A 23947-nucleotide genomic window follows, 5' to 3' on the forward strand; every position below is an offset into this window, starting at 1 on the left:
GCAAGGCATTACAATAATCCAACCTAGAGGTAACACAAGCATGAAATAATTTTTCTGCATTGTGTAGTGACATTATATTTCTTATCTTAGCAATATTTCTGAGATGAAAGAAGGCTGTCCTAGTAATATTATCTACACGAGCTTCAAATAAAAGACTGGAGTCAATAATCACACCAAGGTCTTTTACTGTTGCACATGATGAAACAAAGGCCATTCAGAGTTACTATGTAATCAGAAAGCTTACTTCTAGCTGCATGTTGTCCTAGTACAAGTACTTCTGTCTTGTCAGAATTAAGTAAAAGAAAGTTAATAAGCATCCAGTGCTTAACGTCCTTTACATATTCCTCAACTTTATTAAGCTGGTGTCTGTCATCTGGCATTGCTGAAACATACAACTGTGGTCATCAGCGTAACGGTGGAAGCTAATACCATGTTTACAAATAATTTTGAACAGAGGTAGCATATATAAAGAAAAGAACAGCGGGCCTAAAACAGAGCCTTGCGGAGTTGAATCCAAACCTGCACTAAGGTCAAGCAACAAAAGCAGAGAGACACAACCCTGATCAGAGGCCAGTAGTAGGTCATTTACCACTTTAACCAGCGCTGTCTCTGTGCTATGATGAGGCCTAAATCCTGACTGACACATTTCATTAATGTTATTCCTATGTAGATATGAGCGTACCTGCTGTGCTACAACCTTTTCTAGGATGTTGGAGATAAAGGGGTGGTTTGATGTTGGCCTATATTTGGACAATTGACCGGGGTTGAGGTCAGGTTTTTTTAATCAGGAGTTTGATTACTGCTAGTTTAAATGATTTAGGTACATAGCCAGTGCTAAGGGAAGAACTGATCATTTTTACGAGAAGTTCAATTGCGTCTGGAATTATCTGTTTGAAGAAACATGTAGGCAAGGGATCGAGTATACAGGTTGATCATTTTGATGAGTAAATTAGTGAAATTAATTTGGTCTCTCGAAGGGGAGTAAAAGATTCTAATTGTTGATCTGATATAGTTATATTATTATCTACAGGGTTAGTTAGTCTGGTTTTAAATTAATAGTCTGAATTTTTTGCCTGATATTTTGAATTTTGCCATTGAAAAAATTCATGAAGTCATCGCTGCTATATAATGATTGTGTGCATGTTTCTGTTGTGGTCTTATTCCTAGTTTATTTTGGTATAGTATTAAATAAGAATCTAGGATTATTTTTATCTTCAATTAGGGTGGAGAAATACATTGATCTAGCAGCACTATGAGATTTTCTACAGCTCAGGAGGTTCTCCTTCCATGCTGTTTGAAATACTACCAATGCCATTTAACACCATTTATGTGCTAATCTTCGAGTGCTCTGTTTTAAGGTATGTGTGTGATCGTTATACCAGGGTGCTAGCTTTTTCTCTCTAATTATTTTTCTTTTAAGTGAAGCTACCATATCTAGCGTGTAGCGGAACATTGACTCTAAGCATTCAGTTGCCTGATCAAGCTCTTTGCAGTAGCCGACGTGAATGTACGTTTGACGTGGTAGTATGGCAAGGTGCATATATTATGATTAAAACACAGTTTATCTGAGATGATAATGATTTGAGAGCTTCAGACTGTGGAAATGTGACTATATTTTCTATATTTAATCGGAATGTTAGTATTAGATCAAGCGTGTGACCACCATTATGAGTGAGTCTTATTACATTCTGTTTGACCCCTACTGAATCAACCAAACTCTGTTCTCAGAGGGTCTTCTGGGTTATCAGAATGAATATTAAAGTCTTTTCTAAAGAAACAACCAGGATAGAGAATTCAAAATATGGCCCTGGGGGTCTGTAAATAATAATTAGTGGAATCGACTGGGTAGACTTATTTTTTATGGGTACATTTATTACGTTAGTATAAAGAACTTCAAACGCATTGAATTTGTGACTAGGTTTTTGTGTGATGCCTAGATTATCATTCTAAATGAGTGCAACACCTCCTCCTCTGCCAGTTACACAGGGCCGATGTATATAACTTCATCAAGGAGGACTAGCTTCATTTAATGCTACATACAAACACCTCAGCATCCATATTAAGATTAGTAAAGCAATGTTTTAAAGGGCGTGAATGTAATCTTCTGTAGCTCTAGTTTCAGTTTTGTCCTGTTTTTATTGCAGACCTGTCGCATTTTGCATAGGACCTCTGTATTTTAACATCAAAGTACACTGGAATGAATTATCACTGAAAATAAGCCATAAGTCAATGTTCCGTCTTCTTTTTTCCCCTAATAAATCATCAGATCATGAATCTGGAATGATTGAGGAGAGTTGTGCAGATGTTTAGCAGTTTGCTTTGCTGTCGTACGCAGGTCAGTGCTCAGATGCATTCAAACAGTTTGAGCAGCAGATCAGTGAAAAAGTGAAAAATGTTGGCTGTGTGAAACCATTTCACGGTTTCCATGAGGGACATTAGACAAGTGACATGTAAAAGGAATCGGCTATGTAGAAAATGTACTGTGTTATTTGCTGTTCACTGCGTCATTCCATTCATAGGCAGTGTAATGAAAAAATATCCTGTACATTACATTTATTTGACTGAAAACAACAAGGGTTTTGTGTCTCCAGTTTGTATGTGCAACATGCTCACAATCCCCAGCCTTCTTTTTCTCTAATTGGTCTGTTTATCTCAGCAGCATTTCTGGGACTTATAAACATCTCATTGGCGCCTCTGGGTTGAGAAAGTCCATGGACTATATATATCCAGCCAGCAGAAGTGCATAGTTAGAAAGTAACACTTAAGACAGAATAGATGAGTGGCTCTTGGGTGTGTTCTTTGCTCTTTGTGTTCTCTGCTTTTATTGCTGCACCTTTATTTTGGAAGGCTTCTGGTAGTTCCTGCTTACAACCTGTCATTTCATAGTCTAATATTAAACAGTGACACGCAGATAAAATGCCTACAGATAAAATTAAATTGGTGTAATAAAACACAGGCATGCACGCAGCACTTTGGTAGCTTTTCTCGACTATGGTTGTATGCAAAAGTTTGCAAAACCTTAGGACAAAACATAGAACTCAGAGAAATGACATTTAGAGCAACATCTGTGTTGGCTTTCACAGATGTTCCAATATTATGGGAAGTATCACAAAAAAATATCACTTAGGCCCACACTTTCCTGTTTATAACATTCTCCAACCTCTCTCGCACTCTCTGAACAACATGTTCTCAAGATGTTCATAAACAAGATGTTCACACCAGTAACACTGGAAGAGAGCCGAGGTCTCAGATTTTTGCAGGATCGTAGTACAGTTGTTTGATGTGCATCCAAGCAGGGATGGAGTGTTTGCATCTGTCAAAACTAATGAAATATTTGATTGGCTCTCCCCAGACATGCTGGATGCAAAACACACTTATAAGGTGTAATAAAACGTGTCTGATAAAGTGGCCAGTAAGTGCAAAATGTTTACACTGATGCACTCGTACCCGTACCACACACACTACCATGCCACATCAGTGTTACTACAGCACTGAGAATGATTCACCACCCAAATAATATCTAGGTATCAGCAGTGGTCCTGTGGCGGCCCTGTTCCATTTATGGATTGTGTAGTGGGAGACAAATCAGTAACCATATACCCAGAACTATACATGTGTACCCAAAGGGCATCTGTATCAACCTGATAAAATGACCAATGAGTATAGTTGCGAGGTAGGTGTACCTAATAAACTGGCATTATGGTCTGTTTGTTATACTAAGGGAAGCCTAGAGTTGTGTTAAGGAATTATGATTAATATACACTGTTTTTGTTAACTAGCTTTTTTTGTCCCCCCCCTCCCCAGTCTTCATCTGTGGCTACCTCCACCAGTACATGTAATTTGACCGCAGGTAAGATTTTTTTCCCCCCGACTTTGTGTGTGCAATGCTTGCTCTGCTAATTTCATGCTGCTGTGATCAGCTCATCTGTGCAGTTTCTGTTCCCATGACTATATGATCTCTCCATTTGGCCAGTACTTCTGACAAATACCGAGTGTGGGATGATTTTATTTTATTTTTATGAGTGAGTGAGTGAGTGAGTGAGTGAGTGAGTGAGTGAGTGAGTGAGTGAGTGAGTGAGTGAGTGAGTGAGTGAGTGAGTGAGTGAGTGAGTGAGTCCGTCCGTCCGTCCGTCCGTCCGTCCGCCCGCCCGCCCGCCCGCCCGCCCGAGAATTCTTACTGATAAGAAGGTCAAATACATAACTAAAGTTATTTTTACTACAGGATAGCTAGAACAGCAGGTAACTACTTTGTGTGGTGTTTACTCCCATAAAGATGTTTCAGTAATATTCAGAAGTATAGTAGAAGGATAGTTACAATCAGTCTTTGATGTTTTTTTGTGTGTTTTTAGCTGTAAAATGTTCATTGTAATAGTTATTAGTTGTGATGTTAAACTTGGGTAGCACAGAAGGGGGCAGAGTGGGGCTCTACTGCACCCGGCTGTGCCAGATTAATAATGGAGTTGATCTGTAGGACGGGTGAAATCCTGGTCATGCATGTTTACATGTCGCATTGTGTGATGTTTTTTCACATTGGTGAAGTTTTGTTGGTCACACTGTCTAATTGTATATCTTGTTTAGCCACTGGATATAGAACATGGTGTCACTTGTAGCCTGTTTTGCTAAACAATTTTTCTGCTGCTCTGATTCATTTCTGGTGGCTGCAGATATTTTTTTCTAACTACTGATCTTGCACTTGTCTCACACTGTTTTATATTTGCACTTTATGTAGTCCTTTGTACCGTGCTACCACGTTATGTGTTGAACCATAGTTCTGATGAAACAACACTTTGTTCCAGTGTATACAAGTTATATGGTGGAATAACAATAAAACCCTGACAATAAACAGACACATTGAACCTCTTGATGTGACGTGGTGTTGAGGTTGGGCTTACAATATTAAACATAAAATGAAACATTTATTTGATGGAAATTCATTAAAATACCCACACAAACACTATTTTGGAACACCTGAGACTGGTCAGAGTAATCAATTCACACACAAAAAAAAAAACTTTGAAAGAGGGCTTCTTGCATATTGTCAAGATTTATATAAAGGTCTGTATACAGCCCTCTTCTGCACCTGTTGAATTTAGATAGATGGTCAGAAATACTGTGTTCAGATTATACAACATCTCTGCGAAATGAAGTGTTATGAACCCAATATATTACAGCAGTGAATTACAGTGGTCATAGTGATGAGAAATCCTGTAGTGAAATTTGTACTATTGTTTTGTATTTGCAGATAAAAAGGCTGGAAACACTTGTATGACATTGCCTAAACCCTCTGGGTTGCAACCCCCTGGTCGAGGAAGATTTGGTCTTAAGCCACCTGGGAGTGCTGTTTCCTCAGAAGAAACTGGTCATGCTCCGACTAACAACAAACCATCTGGTTTATCAGGTGCTTTACTGTAGTCCTTTCTTCCAAATGTAGATATTCCTTCTATCTGTTTAAACAGACCTATTTTATATACCTCATTCTTTTGGTTTATTCACTGTGTTCTACCTCATTTAAAGCTATAAGGACAAGGAATTCACTGCTTCCGGGTTTTTCTCAGAAGCATGCAAGCAGTGATGCCTTGCCATTGGCAAAAAGGAAGAAAACTGGTATGATTATTTGCTATTCATTTAACTAATAAGCGCTATACATTGGGCCTCATTTATCATGCTGGATATGAACGGATTTATTCGTAAACTGTTCATACTAGTGTTTACACAAGTAATTTAACATTCATGTAAATTCAGAAAAACGTTCGTATCCTTCTCATGCTCCTGAGTGTGTTTAAATATATGCATAAAAAGACTAACTAATGTAGGCCTCAACTTGATCCACTTCAAATCATCTAATTTGCATGGATTGCTGCACTTTTATATATATGGATTATACTCGAGACAGGTTATATTGCTTATATTTATTATGTTTATAGCTTTTAGCAGATGCCCAAATCTAGAACGACTTACAGAAGTGATTTGTAGTCTCTACGTAAGGGAGTAAAAGTACAATCAAGGAAAATTTTGTGAAAACCAGTCGTTTTATATTATTAGCATTAATTAAAGAATGTAAAACAAAGAAAGCAAGCTGACACAAACCCATAAATGAAGACAAATAAAACTATTTTCTATTTTTATTCATTTATAGAATTTTATGGAAATTTTTAGTTTCATTTTAATTTTCAGACAACTTTATTAAAGATTGATAAATGAGGCCCATTGTGTGGCTTGACAGCATGAAGAATGTTAGATGAAGACATTTTCCTCATTCAGATCTGCAAAACCAGCCCAGCTGCTCTGAAGCTCCAACAGGCTCAGAGGCAGGGGAAGGTGTTCAGAAGAATGTAACCGCTCCCACAGACATCACATCAAAGAGACCCAATGCTGGTACCAGTATGTGATAGTATAATAGACAGATCGCTGTGTATTTGACTGCTTTATTTTGCTTACCTCTTAAATCACTGCCTAGCAGCCTGTTATCCACCACCATTATCAGTCAGGCTTTCAGCATTTTTATCAGATATGCCAGCATTTCCTATTTTGAATGTATATTTTGAATTTGAAGAATTTCAGGAGTCACACCTATTGGAACCTTACAGCTGAACAAAGTGAGCAAAGATTTGAACAGCTAAGCTAAATAGCTAACATTTTATTATTGCTTTTACCATGGAGTGCTTACAAGCAGTAACTATATCAAGCAGAAGAAATAATGTAGCTAGCCCAGCTCAGGACCGTTTTTATTTTTGATTTGCCATGTCCATTTGTGTAACTCTGTATATGGTGTTGAATTCTTGACTCTGATTGGTCAGAAATTTTACTGCAATAATATGTAGTTCCCGCTTCAAGACATATTACAGGTTTATATTAATATGATGTTCTGTGTTATTGGTTGCTTGTTCTGTAGTACAATGGCATTTTCTCCTTAATTTCAGGCTGCCGCCAATCAGTGTTAACGTATCTGTCTTGCAATAATATACAGGACAACAGAAAGCAACATTTTGTGATTACCTTAAGTCTGGTGCCCACAAAGTCAGTAATAAATTTCTGTACGATTAGGGCTTCAGTAGTTTTTCCCCATCACGCTATAAAATGAATATCTTGAACATATCTCTATTAACGCCTAATGTTAACAGAATATATGATATGTAGCACATTCCTAAATAAGTTTTTTTCCCCCCTCCTCCCTTACACAGACTGTGGAAATTGTACACTACTTCAAGAGAAATTACTCACATTTCATGAAGAACTGGGGGGATTTCTTCAAGATCTTGGTCGACTACCAGCAGGTTTGTAATGTTAGACATCATAGTCTTTTTGGCCTTGTTAAAACCCTCTCATACATGTCTTTTTTTTTTTTTTTTTTTTTGCATATTTAGGCTTTTATGAATCTATGTGACACCATCTTTTTCAGATTGTAAAAAGTGGGTCTCACTTCAACAAAAATTGGAGTCGTATTTAGAGGAGGTCAAGAGTTTACAAACAGGTATTTTTCTCAGTTGTTTCAGTTGATTCAATTTACTTTTGGTATCGAATGCTATCTAAGTTAATCATGTATTGTTTTTGTCACTTTCTGACATATTAGCACTACCTACAATGCTAAATTTAAAGCATAATCTTTTCACAGATCATCATTAAGGAAGAGGAACTTGGCTGGCCTACAAACCTGATGTATTTTGTATAATAAAATTGAATATTATCGTTAATAAAATTATTAATTTATTGTTTTTCCCCATATTGTCTTTTTTAACAGAATAGGTTAACATCAAATTGTTTTTAGGCTAGACTATTTCCTTGGTGGCGCAGGTGCAACATAAATCACTTGTGAATTTTCTTTGTATTTTGTGAACTTGGAAGCCCAATGGGACTTTTTTATTTAATTGAGTCAGTAAACGTGTTGATGGTTTTACACTACAAAATAAGTTAAACAGTGTTGGTGTTTCTGTAAAAGACTTTTCCTAAAACAGAAATCTTTGGAAGTTTTTTACAGTATTATGTTTATTGATGCTTTATAAGCGTGAATTGACAATTACCGTGTATAGACTTTTTAAGACATGGGAAGTAAAAATAGACATTACAGCCATTTCAGATCAGTTTTATACTTCTGTATTTAACAAAGCTGATATCTAATTCAACTTGAAAGTTGATTTCTAACAAAATTGTCTGTTTCCCTCTTTAACGTTTTTGCTGTCTTGATATTTCATGAATTAAAGATACATTAAGTAATGCTGTTTGGTTTTTGGCTTGCAGCTAGTAATGTGACTGTAATACACAACCTGTCCACACAGACAGGATTAGAACATACAGTAATTTCAAACCTTGTCTTAATTATTTTTCAAACAACACGCACACTCAACAGCACTGGACCTTCTTCATATGTGGTTTAGTTTCAAAGTTTCATTTAGTTCAGGATAGTATTTTATATTAGCATTATATGCTATATAGTATTAGTATATTATATAAGCTCCTGGTGTAATGTTTTGCTGTTTCTCTGGCATATAATATACAGAATGTATAATGACTACGTAATAGTCAGTAGTTAGAATGTACATAGAGTTTCTGTGGTGTAAACAGTGATGGTGTTACATCAGAGAGGGTACATCACGTGTGGACATCCTGTGCTAGTTCAACGTGCTTTGGAGTTGGGTAACAGAATGGTAAACCGTGACCTCCTTTATCCACATGTATTACGCAGAATTGCAGATGTTTCATTGGTAGAGATCTGAAACAGCACCAGGCTGCTATTTGACTTTGTATATGCAGGTTGGTGACATCAATTCTTAATAGGATTATTGTGTGTATACTGTGTACCAGCAAAATAATGCACTGTAGCATCTCATTTTCCCCAATTTACTGTTACTTCGAAACCCTTTTTACTTATCTTTTAATATGAGCATTTGATTTTTGATGAAAACATAACAGAATGGGTGTGTTACATGCGGATTTCCTGTTCTTGCCAGTAATTGCCATTGCGCAATGCTTACACCAGGGGTTAAAAACAATGTTTAAACTTTGTGTTTTTAAAGATTTTAAACAACAAAAAAAAAATCCTATCATAGAACACAGTGTGTACAATATAGGCTATATTGCACAAGTTTTTTTTTTTTTTTTTTTTTTTTTTTTTTTTTGTATATTTCAGCATTTTGCAGTGCCCTGTAATTTGGAAAATGCAGCAAATACTCATTGAAGCATAAATCATTATTACGTCATCACATTTTAAGTTACTATTTTTTTGTTTTGCCTTATAATGTCTTCTTGGTGATGAGGAAGAAACAAACAATGGGTAGTTATGAACAACTATTCATGCAGTTGCTTCCTGATGAGAAAAGTGAACTAGAATAATAAGAAATGGATCCAACGGTATGAGGAAACTAGGGAAAAAGAAGACTAGTTTTTCCAGACAGCCAATGACTGTGCTTTTTTTTTATCTTATCTGACTGATTATCTGTATCTCACCACTGAGAACCACTTAACTGTCAGTACATCTATCGAAGTTCCTCTGCAACCATCTATAAATTTTATGACATCGTCACTCCATATGTACCTGTAGGCAAATGTAAATATGCTTAATTTCTTTCCCCCTCTGTATTCTTACCCTGTAACATGTGCTATTCCTATCATCAAGCAAAGCAAACCAGTGCAACTTTCCAAGTCTAAGTGATGTGTTATTTTTCCTCACCCATATTCTTTTGGTTGGATATTCAGAAACATTACTAATATCACTACACAGTGGCTAAACCACTTAGAGTTGTGCTTGCGATGACTATCATGATCTGTCTAGACCAATACTTTCTTGAAGAAACACATAATCAAGTGCAACCTGCAAAGATTTCTAGCACTGGCAAAATTCAGAGAACAGGAATAAGTCTGTTGGGGTCAAACATGGTCCGTTTTGTGGTGTTTTATTCTTACATTTAATCTATTATTAAATGTAACAGCTAGAGAAACAAGGTGCTTCACCCTAATAGCAGGTTCAGTGGAAACTGGAATTAAATTAAAGATAGCCTTTTGCAAAAATGTCGTACAGGCAGTGGCGAGAAAAGCAATTTGGACAGACAAAGAGACATGGAAAGAAAAAAAAGGGAGAGCAAGACAATATGTTAATTACTTCAAACTCACTACTAAATATAGAGGACTTTGATGACTGTCATTTCATAACCACTGTTCATCATGTCCACCACAATCATTTTTTCATTCATTTCACTGCGATACTGATAATACTCAGCTCTACCTATTCAAAAAAGACCAGGCCATTCTTCCAATCTTCATCTGTCCAGTTTTGTTGAGCCTGTGCACATTGCAGCATCAGATTCTTGTTCTTGGCTGACAGGAGCAGATCCCAATGTGGTCTTCTGCTGTTGTAGCCCATCTGCCTCAAGGTTCCATGTGTTTCTGTGTTCTGAGATGCTTTTCTGTTCTACGTGATTGTAAAGAGTGTTTATTTGAGTCACTGTAGCCTTCCAGTCAGCTTGAACCTGTCTGGCCTTTCTCCTCTGACCTCTCTTAAAAAAGGCCTTTCTGCCTGCAGAAATCCTGCTTGCTGGATATTTTTTGGTTTTTCTCACTATTCTGTGGAAACTCTGTTGTGTGTGAAAATCGCAGGAGATTAGGAGTTTCCGAAATGCTCAAACTCTTCTCTCTAGCACCATCAACCTGCCACAGTCAGAGTCCCTGAGATAATTTTTCCCCATTCTGATGTTTAATGTGAAAAGCTCTTGACCTGTATCTGCATGATTTTGTGCATTGTAGTGCTGCTACATGATTGGCTGATTGAATAATTGCATTAATGACCCTGTGTACATGTGTTCCTAATAAAGTGGACAGTAAGTATACATACATATACACATACAAGCAATCCGTGAGAAAGTAAATAAAGTCAAAGTAGCTAAAAACAATCAGTGTTGTTCCTTTACCAGCTGGTGTTTTTGTTTGGGGAATGACTAATTTATGTTAATTTTTTTAATTAATGTTAATCAATTAACTTTTTTTTTCTGATTCTGATTTCTACCAGCAGCCAAAAAAACAGGATTTGTGCCTGCATTCAGGGCTTTAAGCATTTGCAGTTTTTCATAAGTATTTCTTTTTTTTTTAAATACCTAACCTACTAGGCTTAAATGTTATAATTTTATTATGGCAATTGTATACAGCGTTTTACGATCTAAAAAGCTTTAGTTGTTGTCTGTTTTATCTCTGTACTAATGTTATTGTGGAGAGATGTGAATTATTTGCCCAGTAAGGGGCTCAGACCCCTTCCCCTTTCCCATCTCCCTGCTCACCAGCAGCTAGTCACCATACTCTACATACAGAAACCCAACAGTGTACTGACTAATCTTATAACAGACTTGCGGCGATAAAATAATTCATTGGTTTATACTGATTGAAAAAGTCCGATAAGTCGATTTCCATTCTTCGGGGGGAATGGAACTCCAGTGTACTGCAAGAAAGCGTTAAACATCTTACATTCGGTCTTTTAAAAGTACCATTCTAGCTTTGCATATTCCCCAACAGAAACAGAGACAATACTATACAAGCATGCACACACAAAAACACACGTGTACACAGTGAGTGAGTGTCTTTTCTTCATTCAGCTTCAGAAGGTTTTTTATTTTCCCACTGCCTACACACATCAGATATTTTCAGTAAGGTCTGAGCTATAAGGGTTAAACCATAGCTCATACAATGTCATATACTTTGTCATATACAAAGTGGAGTAAAAGATAAATAAAGCTAAATAAATAGCAGTGTTGGTTTGCTTGAATAGACAGTGGTAACAGAGGTGGGGAGGTACTTGTTGCATGGCTCTACAGTTCCCAATGATGCCATCAACGTCATCAACCACGTACAATAATCTGATCAAAATAACCAATAATCTAATTAGGGATTAGCGAACGGATCAGAGGTACTGCCGTCTGTATAATCAGATTTTTAAATATTATTTGTAATGAACTGACTGATAGACATGACTGATAGACATACAGGACATCGCGCGTGAAGCGACTGGATTGGACCGTCATTGACGTCACTGGGTCCTACGTCACCAAAAAACCGCCCGCGTTTTTTCCCTTACAAGGATTTCCTCTCGGTTCAAACGTCATTAACTCAGTAACTCAGTAAACTCGCCGCCGGCGCTTCAACAAAACCCAGCGCGCTTCTTCTTCTCTGTCTGGACGCATCTGGGAGTGTAAATCCATTCACACACTCACACTCTCACACACGCAGGTAATTATCTTCTATCATTTCTCATATTTTTATTATGTCATAACTCTGATCTCGCAAATACTTTGTCAGGGAGCTAATAAGTCTCAAGCTGGGTTAGAAAAAGGCTCAGGTTGGGTTAGAAAAAGGTTAGCTGCTAGTGGACTAGTTAAGGATATCAGATGAGAAAAGCTGAAAAAATGTATAATTTTCTAAAAAAAAAAAAATGCTCCTGATGTGCTGTGATGTAGACCATGACTTAATCTAATTTAATCCGTAATCTGGTGACAAACTAGTCCAGAAACAAAGCAGACAATGTGTAGAATCTGATATTACATATGTAAAGATATTAGAGGGATTAAATTTGTTCTAGCTCAGGTTTTAGATGCTGTTTATGTTTTTTGCCGCGCAAATGAATCAGAGCACGAGACGCTTCATTGAGATCTCATCAGCCGAGTGACTCTGAAAAGGCATTAGTTTATTTGTGACGTCACAATAACGAATAGACTATATGTTATAGCATCGAAGTGACGTTGTTGTTGTTGTTGTTGTTGTTATTGTTGTTTATTCTGTTTGTAAGCTCCTGTCTCGTCTTAGAAGTGAATCTTTGTGTCTATGCATTATGATGTAACCAGTGCGGTTGAACACGTGGACCAGAGCACTATACAGTATTAATCCTTTTCCATTGTGACCTGCATGTTCTTAGTTTGCTTAGTTTCTAGCTGTCTTAGTGTAAAAACAGTGTGTTTTAATAAGAGTTTAAAAAAAAAACATTCTTGCCATTTAAAAAGCATGGATTATTTACACTTAACCGGAACAGGAACTCTGCCTCTCAAACCATTTCTGATGTAACACTATAGTCAGGGTTTCATCACAACCAAGAAGTGGTGTTTTGTAACTCATAGAACTGTTTAGGAGAGAATTAGTAGCTACTTGCTTGATACATTCATAGAACCATGTAAAAAATTAAGAATGTATGAACATTTGTGCTCATACACAAATGAAAAGTGTGTATGAACATTTTTAGTCTATGTGTTGTGTTTCACAGAAATGTCCATCCCATTTTCCAAAAAAAAAAAAAATTATGAGTTATAGTATCAAACAAATATGCATGTTCTGCTTTAAACTTAAAATGAAGAAAAAAGTAACACTGTCAGGTTTGTTTGCTCTTTTAAAGTTAGTCAGATGTAATTTAGGCCACTCTGGTCCCACGTAATGCCCACAAGTAATGTAAAGTAGAAGCACACAAGTGGAAAAATATGATCAAGTCCTTTTATTAGTACAATATGCAATATTTAATCACAAAGAGATCGCATAACACTGTGACGTCTTTGTGACAGCTCTTTAATTTTCAAAACACCATTTCTTGGTTATGATGAAACCCTAACTATAGTGTTACATCAGAACTGGTTTGAAAGGTAGAGCTCCTATTCTGGTTAAGTGTAAATATGCCATGCTTTTTAAATGGCAAGAATGTTTTTACTTGTTATTAAAACCTACTGATTTTACACTCAGACAGCCAATTTGTGGGATCGCTTTGCACCAACGTTTCTTGTCCTGGCTCAAATGACCTCAGGGATTGAATGACATGACATCATGGATTTTGTAAAACGTCGTCACTGTGGCCTTCTGAAATATGCAGAGCAGGCATATCACTCTCTACCCTAAAATCCATTATCCCTGATATAAAATAAAATAACATTCTTGATAGGGAGCAAGAGGTGACATGGGATGGCTTTTCATCCAGGTAGAGATAGAGATTTTTTTTTTCCCACAGCAGGAATCTGATGAGAGAGATCTATTTATGGGACTTGTCAATCACACGAGTATAAAATATGACATATAACAGTGTTATCATTCTGATCATGACACATAGTGTGTTTACACTGCTCTCTCTACTTAATAGGCTATATGCATGGGAGACTGAGATGCTGATTTACTATAAATGTGCAGTGACTCTGGTCGATTCATTGTGGAAACCACTTCCTTTAAGCTTGTAGGTTTTCTTGTTAGAAGAAGAAACCTAGTATTCGTTGGAATTTACAGGTATGCCACTTTACAGATTGTGGTTTTCTGTAACTTCCTGATGAAGCTGATGGCAGTAGATGTACTAAATATTCATTCAGTATAGGTTTAGTAAATAAAGTGATATTCAGTATATAAAGTGATGTTGTTGAGTAGTCAGTATTCTTTGACTATGTTCCTGACTGAATCTCTGTCTTGTATTTGACCTTCTTAATTATTTTGAAAGGAAACATTTTGCTGTCTTTTGTATTATTCATAAAATACACACGTTTTCAACTAGATTTTGGTAGATCATAAGCTGCTTATATGTCATTATCAAATAAGATGATGTTGAAATGATCTCAGTGTAACTCATTTCCTTTTTAGCAAAGCATGGAGCAACATCTAAAACAGCTTGTCCTGGTTAATTCCTGTTCCATTAGGTTTAGAATTGCCGGATAGTGCTTGAACAAACATGCACGGCTGCTCAGGTTGCTGCGCAAGACAAGAACCTGTTTCAAAATCAGTTCCCTAAAATGGAAAATTCCACGCAATCTGCCTGGCTTTCTTTCATAATATGTGATAGTAATATTCCAGAACGTAGAATTTTTGATGTCCAGTCCATTAAGGGAGAAGGCTAGACGTTGACGTTAATCCGCTGATGTACTGTTAGCCTTCCCTGCGTCATTATTCATTCACAGAGGATCAAATTAAAAATGAATGAGCCCTGAATTACTTGGCTAGACTTGGTCCCTCAGGCCAGGCACACGTCTTTGCCATGTTTTCTGACTTCCTCTTCCCCATTTTGTTTTCATTTTCGGCATTCCTTAGTGATTCATTTGCTTGATTTCCTCATATTCAGGTTTACTCTTCAATTTTTCCTGATTACTGGTCCTTTATTCTCAGTTTACACAGATGCTTTTGGTATTTTTTTCCTCAGTATAAGCACTAATTAGCCTTTTTTTCCCCCAGTGCTCAGTATTGAAACTCCATTCTGTTTCCTCACCATAGCAACAGTGAATACATTTTTTGCTAGTAGACATTTTCCTAAACTATTCTCTGAACTAGTTATCCTAAACGGACATTGTAGGCATGCCCACATGTCACTTCACAACCATTAACCACCTGGAGGTTTTTTGTGCTCTGACTGGAGGCGTTGTCAGTGTGTGTGTGTGTGTGTGGGTGTGTGGGTGTGTATTATGACACACAAAACTAATACCAGTGGAATACTGGTATTTGTGAAGTTTGTTGACATTAGTTTAGTGTTTGTTTTCGCTTTGAGGTTTTATCTTAAGCCAACAGAGAGCAGAAAAACAAATCGCCACATTTTACACAGTGGGACAAAACAGAAAATATAAAATTTTAGGCCAAAAACTTGACTTTGCTCTAATGTAGAGTTTTATTGGTTTATTAAATAAAGTACTTTGTGTCACATCAATATTATTGTGAAGTTCAATAAAAAGTTCAAAGTTAAATAATTAAAATGTGAATGAACCTCTGAAGGGTACAGTACAGTTGGTGTACACCTGCGTGTTTGTGTGTTTCTAAAAATTTTAATATCGCCTTAGGGCAGAATAAATGTTTTAATTCATTTGAATATTGTCGAAAAATTGGTTTGGTGAAACCCAATACAGACGAATAGCTAATAGCTGTTTTTTATTTCGAGTACAAGGATAATTAGAGTCAAAACCTAAAATATGGTTCTGGGTCAAAGGGACTCAAAATGATGGAGCAGCTAGCATATAACATTTATTTCTTTATATACATACAACATCTGAGCCAGATTTTGAACAATTCAATGAGTATTCAACCCAGTAGACATATAATGCTTGTTTTTTCTCTTCTTTCCAGTCTTTTCTTCAACATTTTTCCTCTTTGCTGTTCGCTGTGATTGATTTGCCACCATGATGCACTCCAAGTTGATCGCGTTTGGGAAGATGCTGGTGCGTAGGCGTGTGCTGGACACCAACGATATGGAGACTCGCTTCGCTCGCTGTCTGTCCACTGTGGACCTCATTGCTCTGGGTGTTGGAGCCACATTAGGAGCTGGAGTGTATATTCTAGCTGGAGAAGTGGCCCGGCAGAAGGCTGGCCCAGCCATCGTGATTTGCTTCCTGATTGCAGCTCTGTCCTCGGTGCTTGCTGGTCTATGTTACGCTGAATTCGGTGCACGCGTCCCAAAAACGGGCTCCGCCTACCTCTACAGCTATGTGACAGTGGGTGAAATCTGGGCGTTCATCACTGGATGGAACCTCATTCTATCCTATGTAATAGGTGAGTTGGTGGAGTATCTTCCAGTAAATGGAGATGGTGCAACTGAGAATGAAGGAACACAGTGTAGAGGCAGCATGCAATTAACTCTTACTTAAAGTGACCACTTGACATTAAAACAAGCTTGGTAACACTTGTTATGTGTGGATTTGCCAGTGTTGAATCCTAATAGATGAATTAGCAGTCAGCCCATGAGAACTAACCTATAAATAAGGCAAAGCACTAGAACTTGTTACAATCAACCTGAAATAACCTAAAACATGTGAAGTGTTTGTTTGTTTGTGAAGGTCCTGAGGGTCTGGTGAGTTTTACATTCAACTGCTTTCTATTTGCTTTCTTCTTTAGGCACAGCCAGTGTGGCCCGAGCCTGGAGCTCCACTTTCGACAACCTGGTGCATCAGAAGATCTCAAACTTTTTCAGTGAATACATGTCTATTCCATACTCTGGGGACGTGCTGGCGAAATACCCGGATCTGTTTGCGCTTTTTCTTATCTTACTGCTTACTTGTGAGTCCATTTTCCTTGAATCTTTCAACAGATTTTAATGCCACTTCAGATTTTAAGTCTTTTTAGATTTGCATCTGAAATGACTTCTTTTCTCAAGTGAAACAAATGGCTGATGCAGTTCAGATGATATAATCGAGTACAAGTTAATAAGCTGACATCACCTGCAACTTGATACTCATAATTTTTTTTTGTATTTATGCAATGAGTATAGTGAACGGCACGTGAAGTTTGCACTCACATACAAATGCCATCTTGAAGTAATACAAACTTAAGCCCAACTTTGGTTGGTAGTGAGGAAGAGTCTGTACCACGCCTGTGCTAAAAGACAGTAATGGCAGTAATTCTGCAATTCTCACCTCCCACTCTGCAGGCCTGCTGGCATTTGGCGTGAGTGAGTCAGCCCTGGTGAACAAGATCTTCACAGGCATCAACCTGGTGGTGTTGAGTTTTGTCATCATTGCTGGCTTTGTGAAGGGCGACACTGCCAACTGGAACATCACTGAGGAGGACATCAGAAATAACAAAAGCCCTTCAGTACCCAAGTGAGTCAACCAACCACAACTCTGATGTGTAGGAGGTGGCAGAAGGTGTTGTTTCCAAGAAAGTGTTGATTGAGCCTCATGAAATGTAGTGGCTACACATGCAATATGTGTATTATATCCTTTATTACATTGTAACAACTGTTCAATATATCTTATAGATTATTTTTCATGTTTTAGCTGCTCCATTACAGAATTAAAGTATGTACGTACCTTGTGTCTTTCAGTGGAACGGACTTTGGCACAGGGGGTTTTGCACCATTTGGCATGTCTGGGATTTTATCTGGTGCAGCCACTTGCTTCTATGCATTTGTGGGTTTTGACTGCATTGCCACCACAAGTACGTCACATACCACTTCTAGAGTTACAAGTAGCCTTTGGGTAGGTAAATCACACCAACTAACTGGCCTACTTTTCCCCTTCACGTAGGTGAAGAAGCCAAAAACCCTCAGCGTTCGATACCGATAAGCATAGTGGCTGCGCTGCTCATCTGCTTCGTTGCTTACTTTGGAGTGTCTGCAGCTCTCACTCTGATGATGCCTTACTACATTCTAAACACTAAGAGCCCATTGCCCGAGGCCTTTGAATATGTGAACTGGATGCCTGCCCGCTACATAGTGACTGTAGGCTCCCTCTGCGCCCTTTCCACCAGGTGTGTGTATTTTTAACGTTAACCCTCATGTTCTTTTCACTACTTGGCAACGAACATCCCGCTGACCCATCTGTTCTGATTTTATAGCAATAAATTTATGCAGTTTATTTTAGAATTCTCAATATATCTCATCATTACCTCACTTACTAGCAGTGCAAACAATACAAAACTCCTTCACTTGCTGATGGCAGGTGTGAGTGAAACTCAGAGACCAATTTAATTTCTTCTTTACTCTAAGGTCTAAAAAAGATTTAAGTCACTGAAGTCTTTGTTTAAGGGAAGCCTAAAAGGGAAGGAAATGTAAAATTACTTTTAATGCAGTTATTTTTTTCCCATAAAATTTAAAATGGTTCATTCTTAAACTGAAAAGAATGTAAGTGTTAGAGCAATGATATGAATGATATGAATATGATTATCTCTGCATCTTTTTTATTCATTTTCTTATTTACTTATTTGTTGATAGATTGTTTCACTTCTGTGGCATGAAAGTAGGGTTTTTTTGTTTGTTAGGGTTTGCATGTTAATTAGTATTATTGTTGCCTGGCTCTAGCTTGTTGGGCTCCATGTTCCCTATGCCCCGTGTGATCTTTGCCATGGCTGAGGATGGCCTGCTGTTCCGTTTCCTCTCCCGCATGCACGAGAAAACGAAGACCCCCATGCTTGCCACCATTGTGTCTGGCTTCGTCGCAGGTAGAGCTGGAGTGCTGTTCAGGATTAGGCTTGTGTGATATAGATTTTTCCCTTCTCGCAATTTTCTGTTTTAAAATATAGCGATATTTTTAAACCCCAACAAAACAGTTTTATACAAATCGGGTGTCTAATGTCCACATGGCCGACAGTTTCATTGTCAATGCTGCTTAATGTTGAGCAGGAACGTGCTAGTCTAAACACTGTATAAACGTCACTGAACATTGTGCCAGTGTAATATCGTGTAAGGATGATAAAATCATTATATCACACAAGCCTACTTGTACACGTACTCAGGACTTCAGAAATATTTGTGTTCTCACGGATTACAGCTTTATTTTCTTCTTACTGATTGAACTTCTATGCTCTGTTTTCTCTGTGTAGCTCTGATGGCCTTCTTGTTTGATCTGGCCGCATTGGTGGATCTGATGTCCATTGGGACCCTGCTGGCTTACACACTCGTGGCAGTTTGTGTGCTCGTCCTCAGGTTGGTGCATTTTCACGCAGCACGCATAGACATACAATGAGAAGCATCGGTGGGCGTAAACAATAGTTTTAACTCAGTTTGGGGCTATTGGTCCAAATGACTGATATTAATATCTTACTAAGAGTAGAAGAAAACTAAGAAAGATATTTACCAACATGAAATTTGTTCAAATGTAGTGAAAATCATATATGATATCAGCACGTAAAGGGCCAAGTTTCATTAGCATTTTTTCATATTGCTCATAATTAAGATGTAGGAATGTTATGAACAAGTTTATTGCTTAACTAATTCTCACTTTTATTTTAGCTGTTTTGCTATGATTAAAGAAATGTGTCGATGGGACATCATTACTACTGCATGATTTATGTTTATTCGCATATATTCGTAGGTATCAGCCAGACAGCCTGAATTCCAGCGCTGAGAAAAAGTCGGTGGAGCTGCAGACACTGACAGAAAGGGAGAATATGAGCGAGCTGGAGAAAAAGCCACTTAATGAGATGTTCTCCCCCAGACATCTGCTTCTGCCCAGCTCTGAGTCACCCACCAAGACCTCAGGCCTCATTGTCTATGTCACCACAGCCGTTACCTGTAAGAGTTCCTTCACTGACAAGCTCTGTCTATCAGCAGCTAACACCCCTCTGTGCATATTAACAACTTGTGCTTTGTTGCTTGAGAAATTTCTGATATTTTTATTGTTGGGTATTTAGATGCTCACATTGAGCTTTGTAACTCAAGGGAGCCAGGACTGCATGTAATTGGAAAATGTTTCTCCAATAAAAATATAGACTTTTTCAAATGGCCAAAAGTTAGAACAAAAATTTACTTACTTACCTGGAACTAGGAGTAAATGCTAGGAACTTGATTTGGAAACAAGATTTCACAAGAACTGCAAATATGGCTTAAAAAATACGGTATTTTTCTTTTTTTTATTAGTTGTAACATTTTTTTTCAGTTGTGTGAAACTAAAAACATCTGCAACAATCTGATAATGTATAGCATCATTGTACCCTCAGGCTTAGCGGAGGATGTATACTTCTGTAAAATTCTAATATAGAGTCTTTTAATGTCCCTTGATGACTGTATAAGAAGTCTTGAATTTACTGATATACCAATATCACTTTTTTCATTTTTAATATGATCACGACATCAGACCTGATGCTAAATCCTCTCAGTAATCGAGCCAAATTTCTGCAAGCTGTTGTTGTCAAGTTATGCAAAACATCAGAGACATGAAAATGTTGCGCTTTAATACAAGTTCTGTCTTGTAATCACATGAAAAATCTCTGTTGAGTCAGTCAACATCATATGTGGGAAGGCCTGGAAAAAATCCATAGGATGTAGCTGTGGCAATGCAAACAAATGCAATGGTAAAAACAGACAGTCTGCCTAAAGATGTCTAAAACCTTGCTACCTAAGTGCAACTTCTTCACACACTGAATGTCAGGCTTTGGCCAAGCTTTCACACAGGATATGTATATATATATATATATATATATATATATATATATATATATATATATATATAGATAGATAGATAGATAGATAGATAGATATAGATATAGATAGATAGATATAGATATAGATATAGATATAGATATAGATAGTGTGGCATAAAACACATCAGTGGCTCACACTGGAACAACCCGATTTTGTCTTTCAGTACTGTTATTCAGTATCAAGTCCGTAATTTTAAGGATTCAAGAAATGTTTGATGAAAAAATGAGGATGTTTTCTGAGACTGCCTCTCTCTCTCTCTCTCTGCATGTAGGTGTGTTTTTCACCATGCTGTGTGTAGTGTTGGCAGTGTGGGGTGAGAACATCATAGAAGGGCAGCCTGTATGGGTCACTGTAGTGACTCTGCTCAGCATCGCCTCTGCCATCTGCGTTGTCATCATCTGGAGACAGCCCGAGAACAACGAGGCCGTCAGCTTCAAGGTACACATGCATTCTTCAGTACCTTTCTTTCTATAGTGATCTGACTGCACAGTACAAAATGATCAGTTATGCTATTAATCCCTCCTTTCTCATGTATTCACTTTTCTTAACACCTTATCTTTTCTTCTCATCAGAAATTAAAATGTGGCATGTGAGTTTAATGCCCTTCTCCTCTTTCATTCCAGGTGCCTATGCTTCCCATCTTGCCTTTGATTAGTATTTTTGTTAACATCTACCTCATGATGCAGCTGGATGGACGAACATGGATTCGTTTCGCAGTGTGGATGGTCATTGGTAAGATAATCATTAAGTATTTTTCTAGCACTTAAAGTGAGGATATCTTGACATGAAAATAAATTACACACGATATGAGCGTTCACTGTATTCTTTCCATTGAAGTATCGTGATAGTTTGTCAGTTTTAGTGATTTATATTTATTCAAAGTGTATTATTTAAACCTACTTACAAATGAGTCAGAATTCAACAGGAGCTGACAGTAATACCAATGCTGCAAGATTGATAAAAAAAAAAAAAACAGTCAAGATAATTGTAGAAAGAACAGAGAGAGCCTTGATTAACATGAGGGTTTGACGAATGCACCACTACGCAGGAGTGCTGCAAAGACAGCCATGTATCAATCAGTCGACAGACTATAATGTCAGTCATGATCTTGCTGTTTAACTCTGTGCTGATCTCTCATCATTTCTTGATGTTTCTTGTAGGCTTTTTGATTTACTTTGGGTATGGAGTCAGGAACAGTGCAGAAGCCAAACAGAATTCGGAGGCTGTTCTGGAAGAAAAGCGGACGATATATTCTTGTAAAAATACCAGTGAATTTGAAGGAAGTGCAGCCTAAGAAGAAGGAGGAAAATATAGTGTACAGTTTACAACGGGATTTGTGAAACCTTCCACACATGCCCCATCCATTGCTTTTTAACCGGCAGATTGCCTTATTTATTGTGTAAATGAGCTGTTTCTCATCTCATGAGCTGTACCTGTGGTATGCTACATTTGAATTTTCAAGCTAACAGAAAACTCCACCCTGATTAGTGATATGAGGTGCATAACAATATTTCTAATAATATGTGATCTTTAATGGTGCAAAATATTTATTTTATAATTCAATTCTGAGTTGACTTATTTTGTTTTGAGCTGGAAAATAGTGACAAAAGAAATTCTCACTGTTTTGTTTTTTGGAGCTAAGAGCAAAATCTGACCGTTATCACTTATGCTTTTTTTTAAAATTATTTTTATTTCTCCTATTAAGCGCCATTGCAAGTGCGATAACAATGTCCCCCTGTGATGTCAGCATGGCACACAACCACTAAATTCTCGTAGGAATAACAAAAATACAGCACCAACCAACAAATTAGCACCTGAATCACTAAGCACGGTATTCCTATATATTTTGTTTAATTACACAAATATTTATGTATGTATACATATATTATTTATGTATGAAAACGAAGTGTTGAATATAATTTAATTGTGAGCCACCACGTTATTTGTAAGAAACTGAAGTGTTTTTAAGTCTTGGAATTGTAGGAATATACACCTGGTGTGGGTGAGTCATGGACGTTTTTTCCAGCAGTGTTCAGCCTTACTCTTGGAAACATGTTACACTGTCAGTGCTGTTTTCTGTAAGCCGGGATTTTGGATGTTAGGACCACCTTAAATCCACAGTGGACCATTATTAATTAGATGTTTTTCATTATTTACAAAAAATGAAAGATTTCATCAGTACTATTCATTAGTCCTGTGTTAGCTGCTGTGAATAGTAATACAACCATAAACAAATGTGTAATATTTACACAATCTTGTTTTGTAGAATAATAGGTGTTCTTTGTATTTCAGTTTATTTATGTTTTATTTTACATTCTGAACAGAGTCTTAATGCTTTGTTGTTGCTGTTGTTGTTTTTCCTTTTTTGTTGTTTATTCTAATGAAAATTTAAGTAGTTTTTTGTTTGTTTGTTTAGTTTGTATTATTATATAGGGACCAAATAACTGCTGTATCTATAAGTAATTATTCTGTAAATAATTACTGTAAAAAATGTCCTGTATATTTTGATTTTTTTTTTAAAATAAATTCGATAAATACAATTTGGCATAATCGAATGGGTTTTATTAAGCACTTTAAAAAAGAACAGTTAATAATGCTAACATGTAAGGGACACTTATAGCTGCCAGTTTAACACTGTGCAAACTGCAAATCTAAATCATTACACACTCACCTTAAAATTAATTCTCTAAGTATTTGGCCTACCATCAATTTGGAACTACATTTTCATCTGAATCAGTTTTAATGTACGTAAGTACCTTGTTACAGAGTCTGATGCTTGCAAAGATTGTTACCAAACACTGTTAATTATTATTATTATTATTATTATTATGGTGTTGTTCCAAAATCTTTGTCCCAGCTGGAATCTTACCATACGCAGAAACTCGCCCTTTCAGCTGCTTTCTCTAATAACTCCTGTTTCTCACAGGAAAAACAGAAAGGGTTGCATTTGTGTGATGACTGGATTCTACATGCCAGATGCTTTGGAAGATTCTTGAAGACTTACAGCAACTGCCAAAATCTTTTTCAACAAAAACAACAAAAATTGTGTTGCTAACAATCTAAAATTTGGATTATATTACATGCTTTGACCAAGGCAGGGTAAAACATCAGGAGCTAGATTTG

The 23947-nt window shown here is 37.1% G+C and overlaps 2 protein-coding genes across 5 annotated transcripts in view; both read left to right on the top strand.

Annotated features, from left to right (window-relative positions):
* si:ch211-126c2.4 (uncharacterized) overlaps positions 1-8211 on the top strand; it is an 11956-nt gene extending 3745 nt beyond the window's left edge. For 2 of the 4 annotated variants that reach the window (XM_026917379.3, XM_026917378.3), the window contains 7 exons: positions 3805-3850; positions 5243-5398; positions 5515-5604; positions 6262-6381; positions 7182-7274; positions 7400-7471; positions 7613-8211. In XM_026917379.3, coding sequence (XP_026773180.3) covers positions 3805-3850; positions 5243-5398; positions 5515-5604; positions 6262-6381; positions 7182-7274; positions 7400-7471; positions 7613-7623 — 588 coding nt within the window. In that variant the 3' untranslated portion in view covers positions 7624-8211. The remainder of the gene's footprint in view (positions 1-3804; positions 3851-5242; positions 5399-5514; positions 5605-6261; positions 6382-7181; positions 7275-7399; positions 7472-7612) is intronic. The other 2 variants (XM_034306233.2, XM_034306234.2) reach the window with 2 other exon arrangements.
* A 3836-nt stretch (positions 8212-12047) lies between these two features.
* slc7a3b (solute carrier family 7 member 3b) lies at positions 12048-23364 on the top strand. The gene is made up of 12 exons (XM_026918176.3): positions 12048-12204; positions 16036-16458; positions 16801-16962; positions 17333-17504; positions 17729-17841; positions 17931-18153; positions 18704-18843; positions 19225-19327; positions 19716-19915; positions 21096-21262; positions 21448-21556; positions 21985-23364. The coding sequence occupies exons 2-12, from the start codon at positions 16089-16091 to the stop codon at positions 22116-22118; spliced, it is 1893 nt and encodes a 630-aa protein (XP_026773977.2). The 5' UTR covers positions 12048-12204; positions 16036-16088; the 3' UTR covers positions 22119-23364.
* Positions 23365-23947: the final 583 nt, after the last annotated feature.

Source organism: Pangasianodon hypophthalmus, chromosome 7 (genome assembly GCF_027358585.1).
Source record: "Pangasianodon hypophthalmus isolate fPanHyp1 chromosome 7, fPanHyp1.pri, whole genome shotgun sequence".
Classification (NCBI taxonomy): Eukaryota; Metazoa; Chordata; class Actinopteri; order Siluriformes; family Pangasiidae; genus Pangasianodon; species Pangasianodon hypophthalmus.

Bases quoted from the DNA above. Each gene is read 5' to 3' on its own strand.
- slc7a3b (XM_026918176.3), top strand. From the start codon at position 16,089: ATGATGCACTCCAAGTTGATCGCGTTTGGGAAGATGCTGGTGCGTAGG. The intron at 19,916-21,095 runs GTAAGAGTTCCT...CTCTGCATGTAG, and splicing joins TGTCACCACAGCCGTTACCT to GTGTGTTTTTCACCATGCTG. The intron at 21,263-21,447 runs GTACACATGCAT...CTTTCATTCCAG, and splicing joins ACGAGGCCGTCAGCTTCAAG to GTGCCTATGCTTCCCATCTT.